The 26,865-nt window shown below is 37.8% G+C and overlaps 1 protein-coding gene across 7 annotated transcripts in view; it reads right to left on the bottom strand.

The window, feature by feature from the left end:
• The window catches only part of mcph1 (microcephalin 1), a 184,689-nt gene that overhangs the window by 6,637 nt on the left and 151,187 nt on the right, over positions 1-26,865 (bottom strand). For 5 of the 7 annotated variants that reach the window (XR_007933183.1, XM_051916830.1, XM_051916820.1 and 2 more), the window contains 2 exons: positions 23,537-23,774; positions 8,113-8,425 (listed from right to left, as the gene is read on the bottom strand). The exons of the other annotated variants lie outside the window; for them this stretch is intronic. Coding sequence is in view for 4 of the 5 variants with exons in the window: in XM_051916830.1 (XP_051772790.1) it covers positions 8,373-8,425; positions 23,537-23,774 (291 nt within the window). In the remaining variant the exon portion in view is untranslated. Of the gene's footprint in view, positions 1-8,112; positions 8,426-23,536; positions 23,775-26,865 lie in introns of those variants that run through there. 7 annotated transcript variants of the gene reach the window in all.

The raw sequence follows: 26,865 nt of genomic DNA, 5'->3' as shown, positions 1-26,865 counted from the left end.
CTATAAAAGGAAAGTCATGAGATGGGAAAATTGGATACATGTTTCTACATTTCTCAAGTGGTTATATATAGAATATATAGGATTAAGAGGGTTTATTTGTCCTTCTCAGAAAGAATGAAGTCAGAGTCACTAGTCTCTGCAAAATTCTTTCTGATCGTAAAAGTTCTTATCAGTTTTCCTGTGTCCTGTAACAGGACACCTAGTTCTGCCTGTGTGTTAGCTACGTTTGGGATGCTAGTTGCAGTTTTTAGGGGGATGGGTTCACAGAACTTTGAAAGAGTGAGTTTCTGGATAATTCATTAAATATAATGAATAATTGTGTGTCTGATTGGTACAGACGCTACATTGTTTTATTTCTCTCTTTTTTTTTCTTTTTTTTTGGATAAGTGGTATCAGTCTCAGAGAGGTTCGTTAAATAGTTTGCCAAGTCTTAGGTAAATGGAAAACGTACTCTGTTACTAACGTAACCTTGGTTCCCTTAGATACGGAACGAGTACTGCATCGTACTGAATACTGTTATTAATAAGACAAGACGCAATGGGAACAGTACAATCATGCCGTGCTACGCAGGGGGACGACCGAGTATCAGGGCAGAGCACTTAAAAAAGGGCTCGCGACAGATACTCACAAGACAGGATGGCCCAGACAACGGGGACTGAAACACTGTAATCATCCTCCCAAGCCCATAACTAGGGCACCAGAGGGGCCTAGGGTGTATATAGAGGGCACAGAACATAGTTACACCCAGACGTGGTCGGGGTCATAATGGAAAGCCATAAGCTGGACACAGCAGGGAGGCTCATGCAGAAAGGACCTGCATCTGAAGCACAGGGACATCTAGAGTATAAAACCTGACAAATGTGGACGGTGAGTCCCAGCCGGCCGCCGCACAGATGTCAGCAATGGAAACGCCACAGGACCACACCCACAAGGAGGCCATACCTCTCGTGGAATGCGCTCTTACACCCAAAGGGCATTGAAGGCCTAAGGAGGAGTAAGCGAGTGCTATAGCGTCAACTATCCATCTGGAAATCCTGGGCTTCGTGACCGGAAGCCCTTTTTTTGTGGCCACCGAAACAGACAAAAAGCTGTTCCGCCTGACGAAAGGAGGCGGAACGGTCAATGTAAGTCCTCAGGGCCCTGACAGGACAGAGTAGGTTCAACTTCTGTTCATCCTGAGAAGGAGGAAGAGCGGAGAGAACGACCATCTGCGCCCTAAATGGCTATCCCATAGGACTTTCGGGACATATCCATGTCTCGGTTTCAGGACGACTTTGGAGTCGTTAGGCTTGAATTCAAGACACGAGGGATTCACAGAGAGTGCCTGTAAATCTCCCACATGCTTAACCGATGCTAAAGCTAGCAGTAGGGCAGTTTTCAGTGACAGGGGCCGTAAGTCAGCAGTCTGGATTGGTTCAAAGGGAAGGCCTTTAAGGCCTAAAGGTCCAAGGTAGGAACCGTGAGGGGACAAGGGGGATTCAACCTCCTGGATCCCTTCAGGAAGCAAACAACAAGGTTGTTTCTCCCTATCGACTGCCCCGCAATAGGAGCATGAGAGGCTGCTATAGCTGCGACATAGACCTTAAGGGTAGAGGGAGTACACCCTCTATCCATTAAGTCTTGAAGAAAGGACAATATCTGGGATATGTCACAAGTCAATGGGTCCTCGCCCCGGGTTGTACGCCAGGTGGCAAAGATGGCCCATTTAAGAGAGTAGAGACATCTTGTAGACAGAGCTCTAGCTTGAGAAGTAGTGTTTAAGACATTCTCTGGAAGGCTTACAGGCTCCCATTGAGAAACCACACATGAAGGTCCCACAGCTCGGGTCTGGGGTGCCATATTGTCACTCTCGCTTGAGAGAGGAGGTCCTGTCTCAGAGGGATTGGCCATGGCTCCAAGACGTGGTGTCCCACCAGGAGAGGAAGGAAAGCCTGGAGAGCTTGATATACCGCCATCATTTCCAGACTGTTGATATGTAGCTCGCTTTCCGGGCCGTTCCAAGAAACAAAGACCGGACGGCTGTCGCACAGAGCTCCCCCAACCCATCTTGGAGGCATCTGCGAAGACAACCTTCCTCTTGTCTATCGCCCCGATTGCCACGCCCTGCTCGAACCAGCAAGGGTTCGTCCAAGGGGCCAGGGTCGCGACACACGCCTGGTTCACCTTGAGCGAGCAACGACCATGTTGCCAGGCTAGGGGCGGGACCCGTGGTTTCAGCCAGAACTGCAGAGGGCACATATAAAGCAAGCCCAGCTGCAAAGCCGGAGATGCCGAACTCATTAGACCTAGCATCTTCTGAAATGCTCTGAGTGGCAGAGAAGCCCAGGGCGTAAAGGTTTTCGTGAGCTGCTGAATGGCCAGAGATCGCTCTGGAGTGACCACGGCCCTCATGTGGGTGGAGTCTAAAATTATCCCCAGGAACGAGACACATTGGCTGGGAGATAATGAGTCTCCCTGTCTCCCGGGCGTACTTGTTGGAAGATCTGCTTCAAAGTGACCATTCTGAATGAGCTCTTTATCAGGGCTCTGTTCAGACGTCTGAGATCGAGGATGGGTCTGAGACTGCCATCCTGTTTGGGAACGAGGAAGTACCTGCTGTAGAAGCCTAACTCGCTCAGTGCTGGGGGAACCACAGCTATGGCTCCTTTTGCCAGCATGGCGTTCACCTCGGAACGCAGGACATGCATATCCTTGCTTTCCACAGAGGTCTGATCTGGCTGCTGCGAAGCGGCGGGTTGATCAGTGCTGCACGAGCGCGGTGAACTGGCAGAGTGGTGAGAGAGCTGCAGGCTGCTCATAGGCGGCGGGCTGCTAGAGAGCGACGAGCTGCTTGAGAGTGGCAAGCAGGGAGAGGCGAGCTGACCAAACTGCTGCAGAGCGGCAAGCTGATCAGCGGCGAATTCCAGCTGCTAGCAAGTGAAGGCGGCTTCAAGTCTCGTAGATCAAGCGAAGAGATGACATTTGTGTCGCTGAAGGATAATGAATCGATTTGCCATGGTGAGACGGCCGCTTATATAGCCCGATACCCCGCCCCTTTTGCTCGCATGATTCCGCACTGTCATTTGTTCATTTACTTTAACTTCACGAACCAATGGCCGTGCAGTTAACACTGCGTGATTGTATAAAGGCTTTAGAATCAGACAAAAAGGAGTTTTTCCCATTTCTGTCAGGGACACAGATGGAGGCAGGCAGGTAAGTGTTAAACAGGTAGTTTATTTTGAACAGAGGCACGGACACTGGCAGATGGAGAATGCAGGTGATTGAATGAACAAGTACACTGGAACAGTCACTTAGCTGGAGTGTAACAGATGATGTCTTTGTAGGTGAAGGATCAATGGGGAATGGAGAACAGACGATGGAAGAGGATCAGGGAATTCCCGGTGAGCAACAGGTAAGGAGTCCAGGTACGTGAGACGTAGTGCTTTCCATTGACGAGACCAGACCATGTGGTAGAATGAACATGGGGCTTATGTAGTGGTGTGCTGATGAGTGTTTACAATGGTGATAGCTTGCAGGTGCAGGTGATTGGTGAGTGAGTGCAGGTGAGGAACCAGAGGGATGCTGGGAAATGGAGTCCGGGGAAGGTGAGACAGACGGTGACTGTGACAATTGCGTCTTGTCTTATTAATATGTTTTCATATATACTTCCATACTCGCATATGTTTCTTATGTTTTCATGCCTTGTTTTCATGCCTTTTCCATAACATTGCACCATTTCATGGTTTTCATCTTCAGAAAGATCTTTCTTCCTCCCCATATTGCATGAGAACTTGACTTGCTTAATAATGTGGAACAGCCTCTTTAAGTAGGTGATGGCTGACAATTCCAACATTTGTGCAAAGTTTCAGGAGCATGTTAAGGGCCCCAAAAAGTTTGAATTTTTTTTACACCTTAGGACAGGGGACGGCAATTAAGTTTGGCATCGGGCCAAAAAACATTTTCGCCACTAGGCGGGCAAGAACATAGTCAAAGGAGACTTGAATAAGCCCATTAATGGCATGTTTGAGTCATGCTCTTAACAAACTATGTTTTATTTCCTCTTTCCATATTGTGAATAATAAATGTGTATCATTTTAATTTGCTTGTTACACAATGGAGCCTAACTTATTGTAATAATTATTTGACCTAGCCTACTTTTACACTCAGAATTATTCCTTGGCATCCTCACGTACTAAACTGCATTTTTTAAAATTGTTTGCGTGCTGTAGGTACGCTATTACATCGTGTGCAGAGTGATGTTAACATTTAAGCTCTAGTGAGAGAAAATGGCACTATCAAAGAGTCTGAAGAGGAGAGTTGACAGCGAAAATAGGGCATACAAAGAAGAATGGAAAGACAACTGCGTTCATCCTACCTGGTTTTGTGAATGCAAAGCCAGTGTGTCTTATCTGCAACGAAGTTGTTTGCTGTTTGCAAAGAATATAATATTAGGAGCCGTTCACATGTCGCATCTAAAAACGCGTGGAAAGCACGCCCGCGCCTCTTTCTCCTCCTTTCCAAAGCGCTTGTGCTCCCGTTGGCGTCTGTCGTTGCTATGCAACCATGAACTGCGCTCTCCAGACAGATCTATTTCAGAACCAGCCGCTATCAAAATAATCGCCACCTACTGGCGACCACTGCCTTAGGAAAACAAAAGGGCCCTTCGCCCCTTAGGGCTTAGGCCCTAATATCTTACTGCAGAGTTGCAATTTTAACCAGTCTTACTATAGGTGTATTCAATTAAAGTTCCAAGAAGTCCAGTCTCTATATTTCCTTCCCAGTGGAGGTCCAGACAATACTTTTTTGGAACAGTTATACATTTCCATCGGGGCAGCCGTAATACTTTGTTAAAGAAAAAAATCCTAAACACTAAAAATAGTAATCAAAGATGAGAAACTTGGGCCCTGAGAACCAAAGCAGTGGTTTTTTAAAACCAATATTTACCAAAAAAAAAAAAAAAAAAAAAAAAGGAAATATTTCTCTTAATATTAATTTAAAAAAAAAGGTAAGATCAGATGTTTTATCAGCCTATTTTTTTTTTACACCTACGTATGGCACATAGAAGGCCTGAGTAAACAGGGTTTACTACGGAGCCCCCAAAGGGACCTTTGCAAAAATAAAAACGAGAAACTTTCACCTGCTCACGAGAAATGTATGGCGTGTCAAGTCAAGTCACCTTTATTTATATAGCGATTTTTACATTGCAGATTGTGTCAAAGCAGCTTTACAGTGATAAATGGTATATAATTTTGGCTGCACAGCAGCTCTTAAACAAAATGCTGTCAATGTAGGCAGATGCAAAGCACTGTTGACTATCAAATGTCAAATGTCAAGTGTCCCCAACTAAGCAAGCCAAAGGCGACAGCGGCAAGGAACCCAAACTCCAACAGCTGACATCAGGTGGCAAATAGGTGTTAAAATGGAGAAGAAAAAAAAAAATGTGCACGAGAAACCTATGTCGTGCGCACGCGTTACAATTTCCGGTTTGTGTATAGGTATAACCTATTTCATTTGTGCGTCACTGCAAGCGAGAGTATGGATGCACATGAACTAATAAAACTGTATTTGCTCAAAACCTAGCTTTCTTAGACCAGTTCGTCTAGGATAAATCCAGCTAATTATTCGTTTTAATTTTTTTTAAACATGTGCCTTCCTTTATATCTAAAGTCCTTTATGTCTATGGCTCTGCTCGCAATAAGCGCTGTTAGAACTGAATGAAGAAAATAAGCATTTCTCTGCCACCTGTAAGGATACATTAAATCCGACAAAGTGGTTTAATAAAGGGACGTTTGATCTTGTGAAATACGAAATTTTAGTAGGCCTATGTTTTACAGTTCCAGTATTTTTATATGGGACAATATAAATATGGCCTACTGCCCTAACGAAATACAAAGTTTTATCATTTGTACTATACCAATGTTTTTTCATGAACCATTAAACGTGGCATTATGACAATGCACACGGAGCCCATTTCCCAGCGCGATTTCTTGGATGCCACAGAGTTAAATTCATTAAAATCGACATAAGTCCTTGAAATATGATGCACTGCCCTAACGAAAGCCACATTTTGAGCACTTTTTTACTGTATCAGCCTTTTTTTTTTTTTTTTTTTAAACTTGGCAAAAAGAACAATGCACACAACCATTCATGTCGCGGTTTCCCGGCCGTCACAGAGAATGCTTTAAAGCAGACATAAGGTCGTGATATAAACTGCCCTACGAAAGCCACATTTCAGCAAACAGATCGTTATTAATTCATACACATCCATACTCGCATTTTCTTTATAATTTTGAGCAAATAGATCTTTATTAATTCATGCACATCCATACTCGCATTTTCTGCATAATTTTGAGCAAATAGATCTTTAATAATTCATGCGCGTCCATACTGCCTTCTTTATAATTTTAAGCAAATAGATCTTTATTAATTCATGCGCGTCCATACTCTCTTTTTCTTTATAATTTTGAGCAAATAGATTATTAATTCATCCATAGGCTACTCGTATTTTCTTCATAATTTTAAGCAAATAGATCTTTATTAATGCATGCACATCCATACTCGCATTTTCTGTATAATGTTGGGCAAGCAGATCTTTATTAATCCATCCATACTCAAATTTTCTTAATAATTTTGAGCAAATAGATCTTTATTAATTCATCCATGCTCACATTTTCTTCATAATTTTGAGCATAGATCTTTATTAATTCATCCATACTCGCATTTTCTTCATAATTTTGAGTAAATAGATCTTTATTAGTTCATGTGCATGCATACTCTTGCTTTCTTCATAGGCAGTGACGCACAAATGAAATAGGTTTTAGTATACACAAACCGGAAATTGTAACGCGTGCGCAAGCCATAAGTTTCTCGTGCGCACGCGAAACTCTGTATATTTTTTATTTTTTGCAAAAGTCCTTTTAGGGGCTCCGTAGTTTACCTATTAAGAAAAAAGTATGGACCATTTTTACATTTTGCTCAAAGTAATAAACTACTAAAATTAAATGACGTACATAATCTAATAATCAAAACTCTCACAAAAAGTAAATTTCAATTTCTTTTGTCTTTCTGTCATCTTTAGCGTCTGGACCAATCAGACACACAATTATTCATTATATTTAATAAATAATCCCCCCCCCAAAAAAACCACCTCTCTCTCCCAACAAAGTTCTGTGAACCCATCCCTCCAAAACTGCAAAGTAACTCTCCAGCTAACACCAGGTGTCTGGTTACAGGTTACATGAAGACTGTTAAGACTGTTTATGACCATAAGGAATTTGCAGAGAGCTATGACTCTCACTGAATTCTTGTTGAGAAGGACAAATAAACTCTTTTAATCCTGTATACTCTATATATAACCACTCGAAATGTATAAACATGTATCCAGTTTTCCCCTCATGATTTTCCTTTTATGGGTTTGGCCTATGTATTAATTCTCTCTTTTGAACTCTTTTGTATTAATGTCTCAGAATTGCATACTATGGTTAACTAAAATAACACGGGTAGCATGTTTGGTCTCTATGAACTCCAATCTTCATTCTCGATTTGGTAATTTACATTACATTTTGCTAACTCTTAGTTAGCAAAATGTGAAGGAATGAAGAGTGCTTGGCTCTAGAATAGACAAAAATATTAGAGGATGTAGCACTGAAAGATCATTACCGTAAATGACCCTGAGCGCTTGTGGTGCTCCGCTGTTTTGATGCGCTGCTCACTTTAATCTGTAGAAACGGTAAAATGGCACAATTATGTCCCTTGGTCCAGATGGAACCAAGCTGGGGTCCGGAACCGCAGTTTGCCATTTGAACACCGCTGCTATACACCATCTAAACAAACATCATTCTTTACATGGCCAGGAGGGCAAAAAAAGAACACTGTAGCATCCTCACTGACACTACCACCATTTGTATCACTACTCTTTCTCTCTGTTACTGGAATCATCATGATCTGTATTGTGTTTATTCTGATTTTGAAATACCAAATTTGTGAGGCAATTTTTCATCCTTTTCACCTCTTCATCACAAAAAAAAAAAAAAGTAAAAAAAAGTAAAAAAGTAAAAGTGCAAGTTCGTTGCTATTATCAGACAAGTACAGTATTTGACAGTCAACTTTGACAACATCAGACAAGACACGATCAACTTTGTCAGATTTTTATTTTCAACAATGCCTTGTTACAGTTTTTCAAGCATGGTAAGTTCAGGCGAGCATGTACTCTTTACTCTCTACAACCTTTGCATTTAATTGAAGGATGTTTTACAGTCACAGTTTTATTAATGGCTTGTTACAAACATGATACAACAGAAATATTAAATAAAAAGCTACAAAGATTACAAATAATAATAATAAAGTCACAGCCAATTTCTACAACTACAGGGGGAATCAAATTCCAGGGATCTTCATTCCAAGACATAATTTTTATATGGGAGTAGTGTTAGATGGGTGACACAGTCTGAAAGAAAAAAACAGTGTTATATATATATACACACATACATACACCTCAAGAACTACAAACACACAAAAAAAGTTTCATATCTCATGACCACTAGGTGGCACTGTGCCGAAACTGTAAAGGTACACTCAGGTCATGGTTGTCATAACACACACGAAGTTTGATCAGAATATGCTAGAGCATTGCGGAGATATATCCTCATGTCCATTTTGGCGTACTCTGTCAAAGTCGTTTATGCGTTATTCGAGAAAGGTTTGATGAATCTTCAATTCCATGTTTTTTTTTGTTTGCATGGCTTGAAGATAATCTGATTCAATTTTTTGTTAAAAATTGGAGCAACGGTCTGGAAGTTTGAAAAAGTAGTTTTTTAAAAAAAAAAAAAAGAAAAAATCTAAATGCTGGACAGGAAGCTCAGCCGACTATGGCAAAATTGGTATCTATGTTCAGAGATGCAGCCTCATGTCCACTTTGGCGAGCTCTTTGTAGAATTTGTTTGGTTTGACTAATCAACATAAATGTTTGTGTCGGCATGGTCTGAAGATGATCTGGTTCAATTTTCATGAACATCAGACATACGGTCAAGGAAGAGTTCGAAAAAGTTTTTCTTTTCTTTTTTTTTTTTTTCAAAAATTCAAAATGTTCATGATGGAAATATGGTACAATCGAATTGTCTTGATCCAAGGAATCAAAAAAATTATTCTAGCCCTTACAGTTCAAAAGTTATTAGCATAAATATAAGTGCAACTTCGGACAGTTGGTGGCGCTAGTGGGATTTGGTTAGAGACTACAAAAATTGCTGTCATTAATGTTGGTCACTAACACTAACGATTACAATAGGTGCCTAGGCACCCTTCATTGCTTGGCCCATAATTAGAACACTAACAATTACAATAGGTGTCTACGCACCCTCATTGCTTGGCCCCTAATAAGGTTAGGAATATAACGCTACCATTCTAATCTACTCCGTCTATTTGACACGGATGTGTGGACCGGCACTTGTTCATTTAAGTATGCAAAGTTAGATGTAGACTTGCTTGCTGCCAGGATAATCCTTTATGCAAAATATACTTGCGTGATACTTGCATGAAATACTTGCGTGAATTTAAAACATTTACAGTTAGGTATACAACTGTAAGATGCAAGCTGTGCAACCCCCTCTCTCTTGCTACAAGGGCCATTTGGAATTTCAAAAGGCAAAGAGGTGCTGATAGTGATCAAAGTCTATAGGCCAAAATGTGTGTACCTCGGGGGTCTACGAATTGTCACACCTTTAGTAAGGTGGGGGAAGTTTTAATCTTCTGATTGGTCAGTTTGAATGTCTCACATTTGGGTTTCAGTCACATGGTCAAGGAAGAGATAAAACAAGATTGAACTGTTGCTATGGACTTCTCTTTCTCTCTCTTCTTTGCTCTGGATTCTCTTTTTCTGGGGGCACTCTTTCTTTGCCTCCTCCTTACTTTGTCTCTCTCTCTCTCTCTCTCGCTTTGCATGTTGGGAGTTTGGGTAATGGGAGCAACAAACGGGTGAGGGGTGTGTTGGGTTTTTCTACTACTTTGCTAAGATTTTTTTTTTCTATTTTTCCCTTCTTTTATGTTTTATTTTGTTTAGTTTATATATTGATTAATTTAATTTCGAGTATTATACCTTTAGTTTTCGGGAAGTTTTAGACTTCGTGGCAGAGGCCTGAGATGGAGGCTCACCTAAGTGGGGGTCTGTAAAATCTGTAGAAGTTATGATCTCTAATGTACCCCCTTCATACTAAACAGTGACATTGAAAAAGAATTGTTGAGGTTTGGAAAAATGGCCAGCGAAATAAAAATGGTTCTGTTGAGTTGTAGGAATGAAGCATTGAAACACTTAGGCGTCATGTGTTTATGTTTCTTGATCAACCATCGCTTTATATTTCTTTTCGAATTAAACATGAGGGTAAATCATATATGATTTACGCGAGTACCGGAAACTTGAAATGTTTCGAATGTGGAGACGATGGGCATAAAAAGATCGCTTGCCCACATAATAAAACGCACCTGGAAAACAATGTAAATGATATTGAAGTCATTTCTAGTGTATAGACTGGAGAAAATGTAGAGATTAGTGAAGAACCAAACAAAACAACAATTGATGGGAAAAACAAAGGTGAAAATGCAGGTGAAGGGATGAGTAATCAGAAGAAAAGAAATTCAACTGGAAGAGTAGTTGGTAGTGGTACTGAAAAGAGAGAAAATGTGTGTGTAGGTGCTGGTGATAATGGAGATGAAGAGGGTCTTCGTACTAAGTTGCCAAAGGTTGTGACAAAGGATGCACAAGATACTGGGCAGATTTTTTTGTCCCAGTTAATTGATACTACTGATGAGCAAGATGACAATGAGGATGATGATAATTTTTCAGAAGCATCAGATATTCTTTCTCAAATTGGTGAAGATCAGTTATATACAGTGAACGAGGTTAATGACTTCTTAGATGCGACATTTGGAAAAACTATTGAGATTAGTGAATTTTTTCCTGATGCAAAAAATTTTTTGCAATCAGCTGTGAAAATTCAACAGACGGCAAGCTATGATGAATTAAGTAGAAGAAAAAGATTTAGATTGAAAAAAATTAATGAAACTGAAAAGAAAAATGGTCCTTGAAAAAGGTTTAATAACTCCTTAATGATGAAGTCACTTGGGGTGTTTACTCTGTCTTTTTCTTTGCTAACCCTTCTTTTTTTCTTTCTTGAGCTTTCCTTACTTTTGATGGTATTGAAGTATTAAGATGGGAACAATTAACATTAATGGAGGAAGGGATGGTAAAAGAAGAGCAGTGTTGAAAGTATATATTGAAAATAAAGATATGGACAATTTTCTTACAAGAGACACATAGTGACTTAGCTAATGAATTAGAATGGAAAAAGTGGTGGGTAGGGCATATTTTTTTAAGCCATGGCTCTAATACAAAAGGGGTTGTCGCCATTTTATTCTCAAAGAAAATTACTATGACTTTTGTATCTAGTGATGAAATAGAGTAAGGTCGAATGTTGGCAGTTCAGGTTAATTTGTTGGGTTTTCCATTTGTGTTTGTTAATATATATGCACCCAATAGTGGTGCAGAAAGGATAAAGGTTTTTAAAAATTGTCAAAATATGTTGGGGAAATATGATAAAAATACTTGTCTCGTTTTGGATGGTGAATGGAATTGCGCATTAGATTTTACCTTAGACAAGAATGGAGAAGAACCGTGTCCTCTTTCTGCTACTGGTTTAAATGATGTAATAAACAGTTTTGATTTGTGTGATGTTTGGAGATCACAACATCTGGTAGAAAAACAATATACTTGGTGTAAATCTTCAAGTGACTACATCAGCTTTGCTAGATTAGATCGTTTTTATATTAATAAAGACTGGTGTAATAGAATTTTAAAGGCCTGTATTTACCCCACTGGTTTTTCAGATCATCATTTATGTATGATTTCTTTTAATTTACAAAAGACATGATGTCATAGTTATTATTGGCATTTTAATGTAAAATTGCTGCAAGATGATTCTTTTTGTGAAAATGTTTTATTTATTTTGGAGATGGAGAGAGCGAAAGACTGATTTTGATGATGTTGTATATTGGTGGGATGTTGGAAAGGCACACATCGGGATCTTTTGCCAAAATTATACAGCAAATGCAAATCATTGTTTTAAAAAAAAAACTTATGGAGTTGGAAAATGAAATCAAATCAAATGAAAGAAGTCTAAAGAAGATATGTTTGGCAAGACGCATCTCCTAGGAGATGTTGGAGATCTCTATACAAATCACCCATTGAAAAATGCACTGCAGATCTTCAATGGAGGATTATACATTGGGCAATTGTGACGAATAAATATTTGGCACATGTTGACCCCACTGTGGGGAAAGAATGTTCTTTTTGTGCTCATGAAGAATCTCTAAAGCATCTGTTTTTAGATTGTCCTAGGCTAAATGGGGTGTTTCAGATTTTAAAGAGGTGGCTTAAAACACTTGGAGAAGATATGGATGAAAATATTTTTATATTTGGCCCAAAGTATATTACCTCAGATAAAAAAAGAATTTCTTTAATTTTTTAATTGGTGAAGCTAAGCTGGCAATATGGATCACAAGGAAAAATAAGCTTAAGGATAGTGGAACGACTGAACCTGAACTTTTGTATCTGCAAGAATTAAAGCAGTTTGCTTTTTTTAAGTTAACGAAAAATTTGGTGGTATTCAGCGAGTTTTGGGGACAGGCTGAAGTGCTGTGTGTAGTTGATCAAGATGAGAGTTTATTCCTTAAATTTTTTTTTTTTTGTGAATTTGTAAATGTATATGTATTGATGTTAATGTAAGTATGTTATATGTGATAATTTATTGTTAGGGAATAATTTTTTTGAAAAAAATGTTATTTATTAATCTTGGTGAATAAAGAATTGTTAGTCAGTCTCTCTCTCTCTCTCCCCCCCCCCCTCCCTCCTCCCTCCCTCAGGTAACATTCTAAATATATGCTGGTTAAAGGAACACTCCACTTTTTTTGAAAATAGGCTCATTTTCCAACACCCCTAGAGTTAAACAGTTGAGTTTTACCGTTTTCGAATCCATTCAGCTGATCTCCAGGTCTGGCGGTACCACTTTTAGCATAGCTTAGCATAGTTCATTGAATCTGATTAGACTGTTAGCATCTCCCTCAAAAATGACCAAAGAGTTTCAATATTTTTCCTATTTAAAACTTGACTCTTCTGTAGTTACATTGTGTACTAAGACCGACGGAAAATGAAAAGTTGTGATTTTCTAGGCTGATATGGCTGGGAACTATATTCCGGCGTAATAATCAAGGAACTTTTCTGCCGTACCATGGGTGCAGCAGGCGATATTACGCACCGTCTCTCACAAATGTCTCCATGGTTGCAAGGACGCTCGCTGTGCAAGCAGGGGGTCACAGGTGCTGCGTAATATCATTGCGCCTGCTGCACCCATGGTACGGCAGCAAAGTTCCTTGATTATTATGCCGGAATAAGAGTATAGTTCCTAGCCATATCTTGGTACACAATGTAACTACAGAAGAGTCAAGTTTTAAATAGGAAAAATATTCGGTCTAATCAGATTCAATGAACTATGCTTAGCCAAAGACTATAGAATAACACAAGACATGTCACTCGTATTGTTTTGAATGGGAGAAAGTGTAACGCTCAATATGGCGGAATAAGTCCCGCCTTCAAAATAAGAGCCAATCGCCGACCTGTAAAGTCATCGCGTCACTGCAGCGGCCGTTAGAAGCACCGGTTTCTATAGAAACAGTCAGACGTGCGCCTCCGAAATGAGGCACAAGAGGCGCATTTAGGTCTGCGCATGTGCATTAGCTTGATCCAGCCTAAATGCTGTTTTTTTGTCATGATTTGAGCGTTTGGAAAAAAAAAAAAAAATTATGAGACAGTTGTCAGATTTCATTGGTGATTTCAAATATGAAATTTAATCGAAAGCTTGGCAAACAGCTTTGGAGAATTTGATGTTTCCCCATTCAAAGAGATAGGAGCTGCATGATGCCCAGGATGCCCGAGAGGTGTTTCAAAGATGGCCGCAGAGTGAAATGACTTGTCTTAAAGGGACTTTGGCTTAGCTATGCTAAAAGTGGTTCTGCCAGACCCGGAGATCGGCTGAATGGATTCGAAAAAGGTAAAACTCAACTGTTTAACTCTAGGGGAATTGGAAAATGAGCCTATTTTCAAAAGAAGTGGAGTGTTCCTTTAAGCTTAATGGTATAAGTTTTTACCATCTCTATTTTGTAACTATTTTAAGTGTAACCATAACCAGATATTGTCATTAAACTCTTTCATTATAAATGTGCTAACTAGTTTTGATTCAGTATTAACTTTGAAGTGCTACCTAATGCAAAACAATATCACACTGTAGCAACTCTCTCCCATATATTTTGCTATTGTAACTGCACTTATTTCCGTCGTTGGTATAAGTAGCAGTGGGTGGTAATAGACAAAAAATCTTCTACACTCTTGCTGACAACGTTTCTTTAGTAATTTGGCAACCCTGCAGCCTGAACCCCTGTAGGCAGACCACCCTTACAGCATTATGATAAATACTTTGTTTCATACACCTGCAACATTTCAGCCCTAAATTAAAGGATTAGTTCACTTCAGAATTAAAATTTCCTGATAATTTGCTCACCAACATGTCATCCAAGATCTTTTTCTTCAGTCAAAAAAAAATTAAAGTTTTTGAGGAAAACATTCCAGGATTTTTATCCATATAGTGGACTTCACTGGGTACAACGTGTTGAAGGTCCATATTGCAGTTTCAATGCATGTCTTGCACTGCTCTGCGATGCGCCACGCATTATGTAATGACGTTGGAAAGGTAACGAGGAAGTACCGATCCAGTGTCTACAAAGCGAATGTGGAAAGACTTAGTCAACCGCCCTTCACAAAAAAAAAAAAAGGTAAAACAACGATGTCGGGATGATTTTAAAGTTGGAGGAGAAAATGAGAATAACTTTTTCACCCTTGGATGACATGAGAGTGAGTAAATTATCAGGAAATTTTTAATTCTGGAATGAACTAATCCTTTAATTATAAATATTAGCTAGATTATGTTCAGTACCTGTCTATCAATGTATTTTTATGCCGAAATATAACCCCCCCTTTTTGCGATTGAGACTCCCTGATCAGTGTCCTGACTACTTAACTAGGGAGCTGATTGAGACGCACCCTAAGATTTTCAGGAGCACTTGATAATTACAGACAGATTTGGTGGATCTGAACTCTGCAGGTAGGTAGATCTCCAGGAACAGGATTGGCCACCTCTGTTTTATAATCTTTATTATATACATAAATGGAGTGAACATATTTAGACAGCTTCTAAAGCAGTTTTGTTTTCAGGGATGTGACTTTTCTGTATACCTGAAAAGTACGACCCATGTGAATTGGGAAAATTAATGGTTATGGGTTGGTAACTGTATGATGATTGAAATTGTGAAATCGCCTTAAAATAAACTGCAAAATGTTAAAGTTTTCTAATACATTTATTTTATGCATGGATTGCTTCTGACAGCGCTGCACGAGGTCATAGTGCCATCTGCCGGAAACCCTTAGCATGTTAGACAGGGTTCAAATCGCCAAATGAGAGTAAAAATCTGCATTGAAATGGTGTGACCTGCCAGTTGACGGTAAATTTTTTATTCATTTTGACAATGCATGGTTGTGAGAATGTGATATGGATTGTACAGTTGTGATGCAATTATATAAATATATAGTCTGATGTTCAGAGTAAAGCACAGCACTGTGTTCATTTTCAGTTTTGATTCACAGTAAATGCTACTCTGCAAGTGCAGTGTGATTGAGTCACAAATTTGCATTTTTGAAAGCAACATGCATCAACCAACTTCCCAAATTCGTAATGAGAATCGTTTATAAATCTGTTTTTATCAACAAAGAGAAGTGTTAAGGTCTCCCTGAGGTTTCCCTTAAAATAAAAGCTCAATAGTTTATTGTTTAAAAACAAAGACATTAAAACAACCATAAATGTTAGTATTGTAACTATACTGTTGTTTTGTAAAATATAATATAAATATAATAATAATTATTATTATTATTGTTATTAATAAAAATAATCCTTAACACTGAGGTCAGCAAATGCGTTGGTGCGTTTTGCTGGATTTTCTTCACACAGCAGCAAAATCGACTTAAAATACTAAATTTTTTGTCATAAAAGTAATGCATCAATTAAAACTACAGAATGTCTCCTTTTATTTATGTGCACTCACCGCAAGCCTCAACTTCATTGCTGTGGTATATGAAAACAGTTTTGTCTATCAACACAAAATCCTGCTCAGTAAGGCTGTAATTGTAAAACGTTTTTACTTGTAAATTAAGATAAAATAATGAAATTAATTACTGGTAGTAATAATAACAACAATAGTAATATCATAACATTTATTCTTGGCTAATTATCATAAGGGCTTAATGTTTCAGCTATTTACTATCAAAGTGAAATACTACAGTGATGGCAGTGCATGAAGTGTGCTTACATTTTACTTTACAGTACTAGCCAGTATTTTAGATTATTACAGGAGGTGTGCATTATATCATAAAATAAATAAAACGACAGAAAAGGTGGATTTTAGGTGGATCTGAATGGGAACAGTGATATAGCCTAGTTTTCAAACACTTGGATTTACTTACTTTGTCAATATTGTGACCACACTATTTAAAAATAAAATATTTGAAACTACATTTAATAGTCTAATTCACTGATGTATTTCAACGGGTCACACATGCACATTGAAACATTTATTCCTGTACAACACAGAGTCCTGCACATAACATGCAGAAAAATAAAGTGTCCATGAGTTAAGAAATTGATCACTTATTAAATCGTACCTTTGTAGCCTATTAATTAAAACATGAGAACATTATTAATTTGTTCTTATTTGAAAAATGAAGAAAAAATGAGTAGGCTAAGGTAGCCACAATTTAACTACAACAATGGAATTAAAACGCAGGAATGAAATAGCTTATTAAACGTCCTCATATTTCAACTAAATCGAATGATTAATAAAACAATCTTGAGTTGATATCTTTTTCCCCACGTCATACAGAGTTCAGTGTTCGCATTCCCTGTGTGATGGGATGTAAAATTAAGATGATGCAGCATCAGTAAAGACGTTAATAATGAATGTGCTTTGGTCCATGCCAAATTCAAAAAGACATTGTAGTTATTGCAGCAAAAATTTGTTTTATTATAAAAAAATAACATCAAAAATTGCTGTTTGCCACAAAATGCAGCATGATCACTGATCAGGATTTGAACACTGTCCCCTTGCACTATAATAAAACAAACAAACAAAAAATACCACAAGACCATATCTCATAGTCAGTGCCAGAAATGTCACCTTAAAAAATTAGCTGCAATGACGCTGTTTATTTTTACTATTGCAAAGTGAGATGAATGAAGAGTGCTCTCTCTCGCATATGCGGACATGGTGAGTGGTAGTCGAGTGGTAGCGCTTTGGTCAACAATATCAATGACACGGTTCAAACACAGGCTACTGTTTTTTTGTGTGATTAATGCAGAGATTTGTGGGTTTCCTGCAGTTCTAAATCACATTGATTTATGTTGCACCATAATTTTTTTCCTTACATTTATAGGCTATAAAATTACCATGCATTTCCATTTTACACTAAGCAACAAATATTATCCAACAGTATGACTGAATTTACATCTGTATGTTCCAATCAGAATATTAAAAAAAAAAAATCTTTATGGGGTTTGCTATCCAGAAAGTGTTTTTAAAAACACGGTTGTAAGGATCCTAGGATCCCTGTGGAATTTGATTATTAAGTTGAAAATGTTGTTCATGGTGACAAAAAACAGTGAAGTTTGCACCATTTTGTTTTGCTTAGAAAAAGTCTAGTAAAACAAAGTAAATCATCTCATCAAGCATCTGATTGTTTTAAAAAGCATCATAGAACAGTATCAGCTTTACTAAAGGTTTTTAATGATATTTTTCTGGCAACCAATTCTGGTAACGTAACTATACTTTTCCTTTTATACCTTACGGCAGCGTTCGATACAATCAATCACCATATTCTTATCTCTCGTTTAGAAACGTGTGGGTATTCGTGGAAACTGGATTAAGTCATCTTCAAAATAGAAGTTTTTCTGTTCGCATGGGAGAGTGCATGTCGGCCGCAGCACCTCTATCATGTGGTATTACACAAGGATCTGTTTTAGCACCCATCTTGTTTTCTCTATGCTCCCTTTAAGTCTAATCTTGGGTAAATATGGTGTGTCATTTCACTGTTAAGTGAAATTTCACAGGTAATAAATTTGGGTGTGGTGTGTGTTTCAGTGCGCTGAAATCTGACAGATAAATCATTCTCAGTTGGAAATAGCTCATTTTAACATCTTCATTTAGTTGTTAAATTAGCTTTTTCCAACTGAAAATGATTTCTAAGATTAAGCCTTTTTTATCCCGGAAAGATCTGGAAAAGGTTATTCATGTGTTTATCTTCTTGAGATTAGACTATTGCAACTCTATTATGGTGCTCAAAATAAAATCCTGGACAGATTACAGATGGTCCAAAATGCGGCCGCAAGACTGTTCACAAGCACTTGAAAATATGATCATACTACCCAGTATTAAGATTGCTGCATTAGTTACCAGTTTCTTTTAGGATTAATTTTAAGATTTTATTATTTGTTTTTAAGTCCTTACATGGTACAGCCCCTCCATATACTGCAGACCTGATTCAGGAGCAGAAGTCTAAGAGACTTTTACGATCCCAGTCATAGAATCTTGACTGGGATCTAGTTGTTCCGAGGACAAATCTGAAAACAAGAGGTGACCGCGCCTTTACGGCTGCCACCCCAAGGTTATGGAACAGTTTACCACAATATATCAGACAATTCGTCACCTTGGAATTATAAGGTTCTATCTGACATTTTTGTCAAATTGAGTTATTCACATTCTTATTCTGTGACAACACATTTACATTGTGTGATGTGTTTTTTTGTGTACATTTTTGGACTTTTTATTTAGAAAACAAAAAGGTACAATCTACAAAGTCGATCATCTACATCTACAAAGAAACTTGGTTCTATAAGGTTTTATCTGTGAGCCAATCAGCACTTTGAATGCACACAAAAGGATCAATGAACAAAGACTGTTCAAACTCCAACTGTCGATATTCAAATTTAAACACCCAGATATTCAAATTTAAACACACTTTCTTTCTTATAATTCTTATCCATCCATCCATCCATCCATCTATCTATCTAAACTACTAAACTAAAACTTAAAACTATTTCAGATTTATAACCTTTTAACATTCCGGCAAATTTTTCAATCTATACTGATCTCTAGAGAAAAGCCATTTTACCTATCCCAATTTCTGTAGAATAAATTCCTGGTATAAATTCTCCTTTTCAAAGACCTCTGTTTGACCTGAGGTCTGAATGACAGAGTTGAAATCCATAGGAAAATCCACAGAGATTGTTTTTATAAATAAACTGCATCAAATCGTTCTAAACAATTCTAAATGGACTTGTAATCAAACATTGTTCAACTTCTATATCATGTCTACAACCTATACATGTGACCATCATGCTTGGATCACTCACAATTCATGTAATTGTTATAACTTTTGAATGGTTGATTGAAAGTGTGCCTTGTTTGGTATGAGTGTAAATCTCTGTTCATGACTCAAATTTTGGCTTGAATGAAATCTGTGTAAAATGTATCATATTCCTTTTATAGAAATCATGTCTAAACTGTACTCTGTGATAATGTGTAATTTATGGTGAGAGGAAGTGAAAAGCCACCTCTGAAACAAAGCGGCACCTAATTGTTCAGAACTCCTCAAAGAGGTTGGACAAACACCTCAGTTTAAAAATTCAGGAGATAAACAAAGAATCAGATGAGAAGACCAAAAAAAAAAAAAAAAAAAAAAATGATGATGATGAGCAGACGACAGAGTAGATCAAGACAAAGACAGATTTGGGAGATGAAAATGGGTTAAGAACAAACAGCTTCATTCAAGCCATCTATACTCTCGTCTCACTTACTTTTCTTTCTTTTACTTAGTTTCCTTTCTTTTCCATTGAGAGTCTCATGTTCTAAGTTAAGTTTTGCCACAAAGTTTAATAAACGACTCTACAGTCTTTGCCTGCCTCAAAACTTCAAACTTCAGCCACGAGGGAGACTTCATTCATCCGCCAACACACCCACGTGATTGGCTTCCCAAGAAAACGTCAATCCAGACACGAAAAGACATTCAAAGAATCCGGGAAACCCCCTTCTCCAAGCCAAAGATGGCGACAAATGGAATCCCCATTTAAAGACACAAATATAACTCCAGATTTTAGCTGAACTGGTGCACTGATATAAAATTTAATAACCCCACCCGAGAAACAATAGAAAGGTTAAATTAATGATTGATGGTTCGTTCAGGTCAGGTTTTACAAAGTGCATATATTGTTAGAAACTTGGGATTTCATCATTTCACTCTCTTAAAACTCATTCTTTCCTCGATTTCTTTCTTTCTGCTACTTATGTGAATGTGTTAGAATAATCAATGAAGTCACATTTATATTTTAAAGAGAAGTGTCTTGTGTTATGTGCTTATGAATTTAATGTCTTAAACTGCTGACCCTGTTACCTTGCTAATAAATAGTGTTTTCACTATAGTTTGGATATTCATATCCGCTACAGGGCTGATAGTTACGGCCCGTTCAAATGAACGTGGGACGATTAATTTGCTCTGTCATAAAATAAGTGACTCTTTCAAAATTCCCTATAAATTAATTAATTCCCTTTAAGCTAAATTGACCTGCTTCCCTTACATAAATGTAGCGAAGTTGAATACTTTATTTTTATTTAACTCAAATAAAAGTAAAAGTACCACAATTTAATTATACTAAAGAAAGTAGAAAAAAAATGAAAAAATGTACTCAAGTACTATAACGAAAGTATTTGTAATTTGTTACTTTCCTCTCTGCTCCTAACAGATATGGGGGGTTGGGAGGGACAGTTCAGTAGCTTCACTGTGGGGGGTGCAGGACAATACTGTATAAAAGTGTAAATCGCCGCTCTTTCATACAGAGTGTCGGAAAGCCTACCTAATGATGAGTGTTTTAACTTACAGAGCAGGCAAAGGCAAAGTTCATTTCAGGATAAATCTCGATGTGTCCAAATGTACCTTAAGTTATAAATATTGTAATGTATTTAAAGGTTTTACATAAAAAATGTTTTATTGAAGTGTTCAATCCATTTTTTTCCAATTGGTTTTGTAGGGTTTTAGAATGTTTGAGCAGAATTAGGCTACCTAAACGAACTGTTGAGGAACGTGTCCCTGCCAACTCTATAGAATCGAATGCGAGCTAAGCAGCGGATACAGAGCTCTTTATTCACAATCAACCTCATTTTTATTGTAAGGTGAATTCAATAAGGCATTCAGTTTCTTTCAAGGAACAAAGGCTAAATAATTTGTTTAGTTTTTGTAATTGGTGTGGATGATACGCAGCGGCATACACAGTGATATTATATATAGACCTGTCGCGATAGTCGATATATCGACTCATCGCACGATATATGAACATGACCTCGATAATTTTTGGTGACGCGATATATTGCCCATTATGTTTACTCAAAAATAAATGTTACCGACATTTTGCCGATCATGCTGCCTCTGTCATCTCGTCTGCTCTCCAAGATGAAAGCGGGGCTCAGCTCCTTCATACACAGGGGTGACATCGACACGCGAAAAAATGCGCCATTCGAGTTGTTATAGTGTTTTCCTGACAACTACAGACAGTTTGGAAGAATAAGTGCAAATGCACTCAGTTTCCGCAATTCACTGGTGCAAATATAAACATGACAGCGCGAAATGGTGCACGCTCACAGCTAGTTTCACACAGGATGCGGCAGTCACGAGTGTCTAGTTTGTTTTCATAGGGAACACGTTTTTGCATTCCACTGCAACGTGTTTCCATGGAAAGACTCGCGTCTTTCACAGCATCTCGTGCATGACGCGCCGCTAGAAAAACAGATAGGCTACCTCAACAGGCCATACCTGACTGCTAAATCTGTGTCTTTGTTCATATGGACATCTGACAATAGCATGCACCCTTACTTTACTGAGAAAATAAGGTCAGGGAAAAACCTGTAGATATAAGTGCCTTTTGTGCATTTGAAAGTGTTTTTTTCTACTTGTTATTTTGCAGTTTTTTTTAGCAAATGTTTATTTATTATTTATTCAACATTTTTTTTACGCTTCAATTCCAGTAGCCTAAATATAGTCTAAATATTCTTAAGAGTTAAGTTCATTGTCATTTGAAAGTGTGTAGGCCTACTTGCATTTTTATGGTGTTATATTATGATTATATATTCAGTGGCATAAAATGGTCTTAAAATGACAATAATATCGCATATCACAATTATTTCTGGGGCAATATATCGCACAACAAAAAGTAGTTATCGTGACAGGCCTAATTATATACAATATAATATGAAGTGTTTCTTCCCTGAAACGTTTCATTTCGAGAGAGACCTGGCACGTGTCAGTGAGGGAGACAAAGAAAGATCCAGTGCGTCCGCACGAGAGAAGCAAAGAAAAACTTCTGATCTTAATTTATGTTGCACTATTCATTTTGCACTGTTTTAAACTTTAAGCACTAAAGGCATTTTTAGAGTTGTTTTTTTTTTTTTTCCCTCTGAGTGACATACACAAAAGTAAAGACCCATAACCCCAAAACTATAGCAACGAGAGTCAAAAGGTAGGTAGCGTTTGATAGGTAGCGTCAACATTTAGAACCAAGGTAGCCTTTTTGTGTAGCCATTGACATATGAAACATGACATATGACACATGACTATCTGAGCTGTATGACATTTTTGACATGGCCATACATAGTACAAAAATTATTTCATAAATTGTGAAAACATTTTTTTAAATTATTTATCAGAAAATAACTCCGCACTACTTAGGAGTTAATCAAATTATGTACATTCATTTTAAAGTTCAGACTCTAAGCTTTCAAATAACACCTATTTTGTGTTGATTCAAGTTTTGAAAAATATGATTAGCTAAAAATTACATAATACATATTTAGAAAATAAAATGTATAAAATAATTTTTTGAAAACGGGGTATTAGTACTGCATTATAAAGTAAACAATTTTGACATTTACTGTTGGCTTTTGATTACTACACTTGGTTATGTGAATGTGTTTTTTAAATCTTATTCATAGTATTTTTTTTTGTAATCTCCATATGGCACGGTTGACTGCTATTTGCGAAAACAAGCTGTGATATGTCCACTCCATATGAAAATCTATGGTTATAGTGCCACTTAGCAGTCAAGAGCAGAAATGCATTTCCCACGGCTGTAAAAAAATGCATTCTGGTTAAATACCATCTGTATAGCCCCTTTAATATTGTTTCACATACAGCACTATTAAAAAACATTACTATTGTAGCAAAGCAGTGTGCTAGTATTTCATTCTAAACAAAGCTAATAGTCCTATTCAGCCCTTGTCAAAGTGTTGCACACATGGATTTTGGTTAGGGTGCGTTATGGTGATAATACATCACTCCTTGGTCATCTTTATCATCAATAGGCCATCTTACCTAAAATCCACTGTTCAGAAAGACTGAGGCTCCCCTCTGGTTTCTTGCCATTATACTCCCCAATACAGATTCCGGCCTGCCGCACACTCCGACACACAGTTCCTCCACACAGCTGAATGAGTTCTGTTAGGCTGCTGCAGGGGGGCTGGGAGTGTGGGGAAACAAACATGGGCAGCTCCTTCTGGAACAGGTCCTGCTGATGTTCCCCAGCAGAGAGATGTTGCTGCAGTCGGCATATCTGCAAAAAGACAGAAAATATTATTACAACCTATGTTCTTTTCCCCAATATTATGGGTAACATGAGCCTACACACCAGAGGTCTCAAACTCAAATTGCCTGGCACCACTTTGGCTTGACATTCACTTATGAGAGGGCCATTTCAACGTACTACAAGAAATGCCATTACTTACATACTTCTGTCATACTTAAATGTAAACAGCAGTTTCTATACATTTTATATATATTTGTTTGTTTTTTTTCTTTACAGTTAGTGCATTTTTTTCTTAACTTTTTAAAAACTAATTGAAACCTTGCACTTAAATGCAATCCCTGAATACATTTTTACTTCATTTTATTTCTATATTTAATTTGTTTAATATTTACTTTATAATTTAATTAAATATTGCGCCTTGTTAGGTTACAAGAGTATAACTTATGGTTATGGGTGTGTGTGTTGTTAGTTATGCATATGTTTAAATATGTTTTTAGGCTCCACTAGTTGTGATGTTTTGTTTTAACAGTTGATACAGTTTTATAAGGCTAATAAAAAGCTGGCCGAATATGGTTTGTCATATGTGGTGCTATCATTACTTTATCTTATGGTCGGCATTATATGAAATTGGCGTGAAATCTCAGAGCACTGAACAGGGCCCCGTCTGTACTGGCACATCAACTGCCTAGAGTTGTTGACTGTGATATTTGCCCTGAAGCGGTTCTGGGCAAGTACGTATTGATCCGGATGGATAACACTGCGACGGTGGTGTTCATCAACTGAAGTCCCTGGGAGCCACTCACATTCCAGTCATCCTCAATCGCACAGCCGACGCGCTCTCATGACAGGTCATGTTCTAAGGAGAGTGGAGACTCCACCCCTAGGTGGTCCAGCTGATTTAGAGTCGAGTAGCCGAGGCTCAGGTAGACCTGTTGGCCTCCCAGGAATCCTTCCATTTTGCTCTGTGGTATTCCCTAACCCATGCCCCCCTCGGCATGGATGCACTATCGCACAGCTGGCCCCAGGCCCCGGGTACGCATTTCCACCAGTAAGCCTCATTACACAGACACCGTGCAAGATCAGGAAGGAAGGAGAACAAGTTCTAATGGTTGCGTCCTACTGGCCCAACCAGACTTTGTTCTCAGAGCTCATGCTCATGACATCGGCCCTCACGCAGGCTATGGCCTTTGGGGGGTGGGGGTATTTAAGAGGGCCTGGAGAAGTGGCTGTCTGCTTCTACCCTGAAAGTTTTGCTGCAATAGCAAACCATGACACAGTAGATGGCAGGTCCTCATGAAGAAACATGACCTGATTCTCAGGTTCCTGAGAGGGGCGCAGAGGTTGAATCCTCGAAGACTGCGCCTCATCCACTTTTCTCTCCTTGGTTTTACAGGCCCTACGGAGAGATCTGTTATAACCCTTCAGGTCAGTCGAGCTTAATGCCCTTTCCATGAAGATGGCCCTCCTTACTGCGTTCAAGAGGGTGGGGGACCTGCAAGCCTTTTCCTTCAGTGATACTTGCCTAGAGTTCGGGCCGGCATACTTTCACATTGTTCTGAGACCCTGGCCCAGCTATGTGCCCAAAGTTCCTACTACTATGTGGTGAACCTGCAAGCATTCCTCATGATGAGGAAGACTGATTTGGTTTGAATTTATTTGACAAGTTTACAAACTGTACAAAATAACAAGTATCCCATACACTTTAAAAAACTCTTGAGGATAAAAACACAAAGCCAATGGCTTATTTCCATTGTGGTCCTCATTGTTATTTAAAATGGATGGAGGCATGTACAAACTTGACAGAGGCAATATCTCCTAAAAACAAAACAAACAAACAAACAAAAAAAACACATAATACAAATAATAATTACATTAAACACACAGCAAACCTAATTAATCTCACCAAACCACCATATTTTTACCACTCTTTTAAAACCGCCATTGTCCTTTAATCTCTTTACTGCCACAATTTATTCCAAGCAATTGCACTAGTATACAAAAACATGCTTTTCCCCACCAAACTTTTAAATTTACATGGACAAATATTGTAATTCCTACCCCTAGTGTCATAGGTATTTTTCTCTCTTACAATCAAAAAATAATTTCTTAAATAACTTGGAACCATATTATTAAAAATTTTGTATCATACTCAATTTTTAAAAAAATGCTTTTTTTCCCCCAGAGTCAACAAGCCTAACCCTTAAAAACATTCACTACTCAAATGCGTATGAGGATGAACCTTTAATATTATGGTAACACTTTACAATAAGGTTCATTAGTTAAACATTAGTTAATGTATTAACTAACATGAACTAACCATGAGCAATACATTTGTTACTGTATTTACTAATCTTCGTTAACGTTAATTAATGAAAATACAGTTGTTCATTGTTTGTTCATGTTAGTTCACAGTGCATTAACTAATGTTAACAAGATTTTAATAATGTATTAGTAAATGTTGAAATTAACATTAACAAAGATTAATAAATGCTGTATAAGTGCAGTTCATAGTTCATGTTAAATAATGTAGTTAACTAATATTAACTAATGAACCTTATTGTAAAGTGTTACCAATATTATTCTAACCAATTTATTTTGAGCCTTCTGAAGCTTATCTTTCATACCCAGGGAACAACTACTATACCAAAAGGAGGCTGCATAATCAAAATGTGGTTGCATCAAAGCACCAGCCAACAACAAGGTATGGACATCCAATAAATCCAAAAAATGTACTTCTGCCACATATTTTAGTTAAGACCTTTCTAGCCATAAAATCACCTTTTACTTTATTATCAATAAGACAACCCAAATAATTTACAACATTCTTTGATTCTATTAGAATATCCCGGATCTTAACCCAAAAAAACCAGCATCCTTGCTTAATCTCCCTCTAGAAGCAAAAAGAATGACATCAGTTTTACCCAATTGTAAAGTTAGTTTATTATCAAAAAACCAATTGGACAACTCCTGTAACTGTAAAGCCATTTTTATTTCAAGGACCCCTTTATTTTGATGAGACACTAAAATTGCGGCATCATCAGCATAAAAATAAAGCTCCTCTGAACATGCTATATATAAAATTTTTATATATTTATAGAAAAAATAGGGGACCTAACAA

Source organism: Ctenopharyngodon idella, chromosome 13 (genome assembly GCF_019924925.1).
Source record: "Ctenopharyngodon idella isolate HZGC_01 chromosome 13, HZGC01, whole genome shotgun sequence".
Classification (NCBI taxonomy): Eukaryota; Metazoa; Chordata; class Actinopteri; order Cypriniformes; family Xenocyprididae; genus Ctenopharyngodon; species Ctenopharyngodon idella.
The sequence above is the reverse complement of the archived record's forward strand: the minus strand, read 5'-3'. Positions and strand labels throughout refer to the sequence as shown.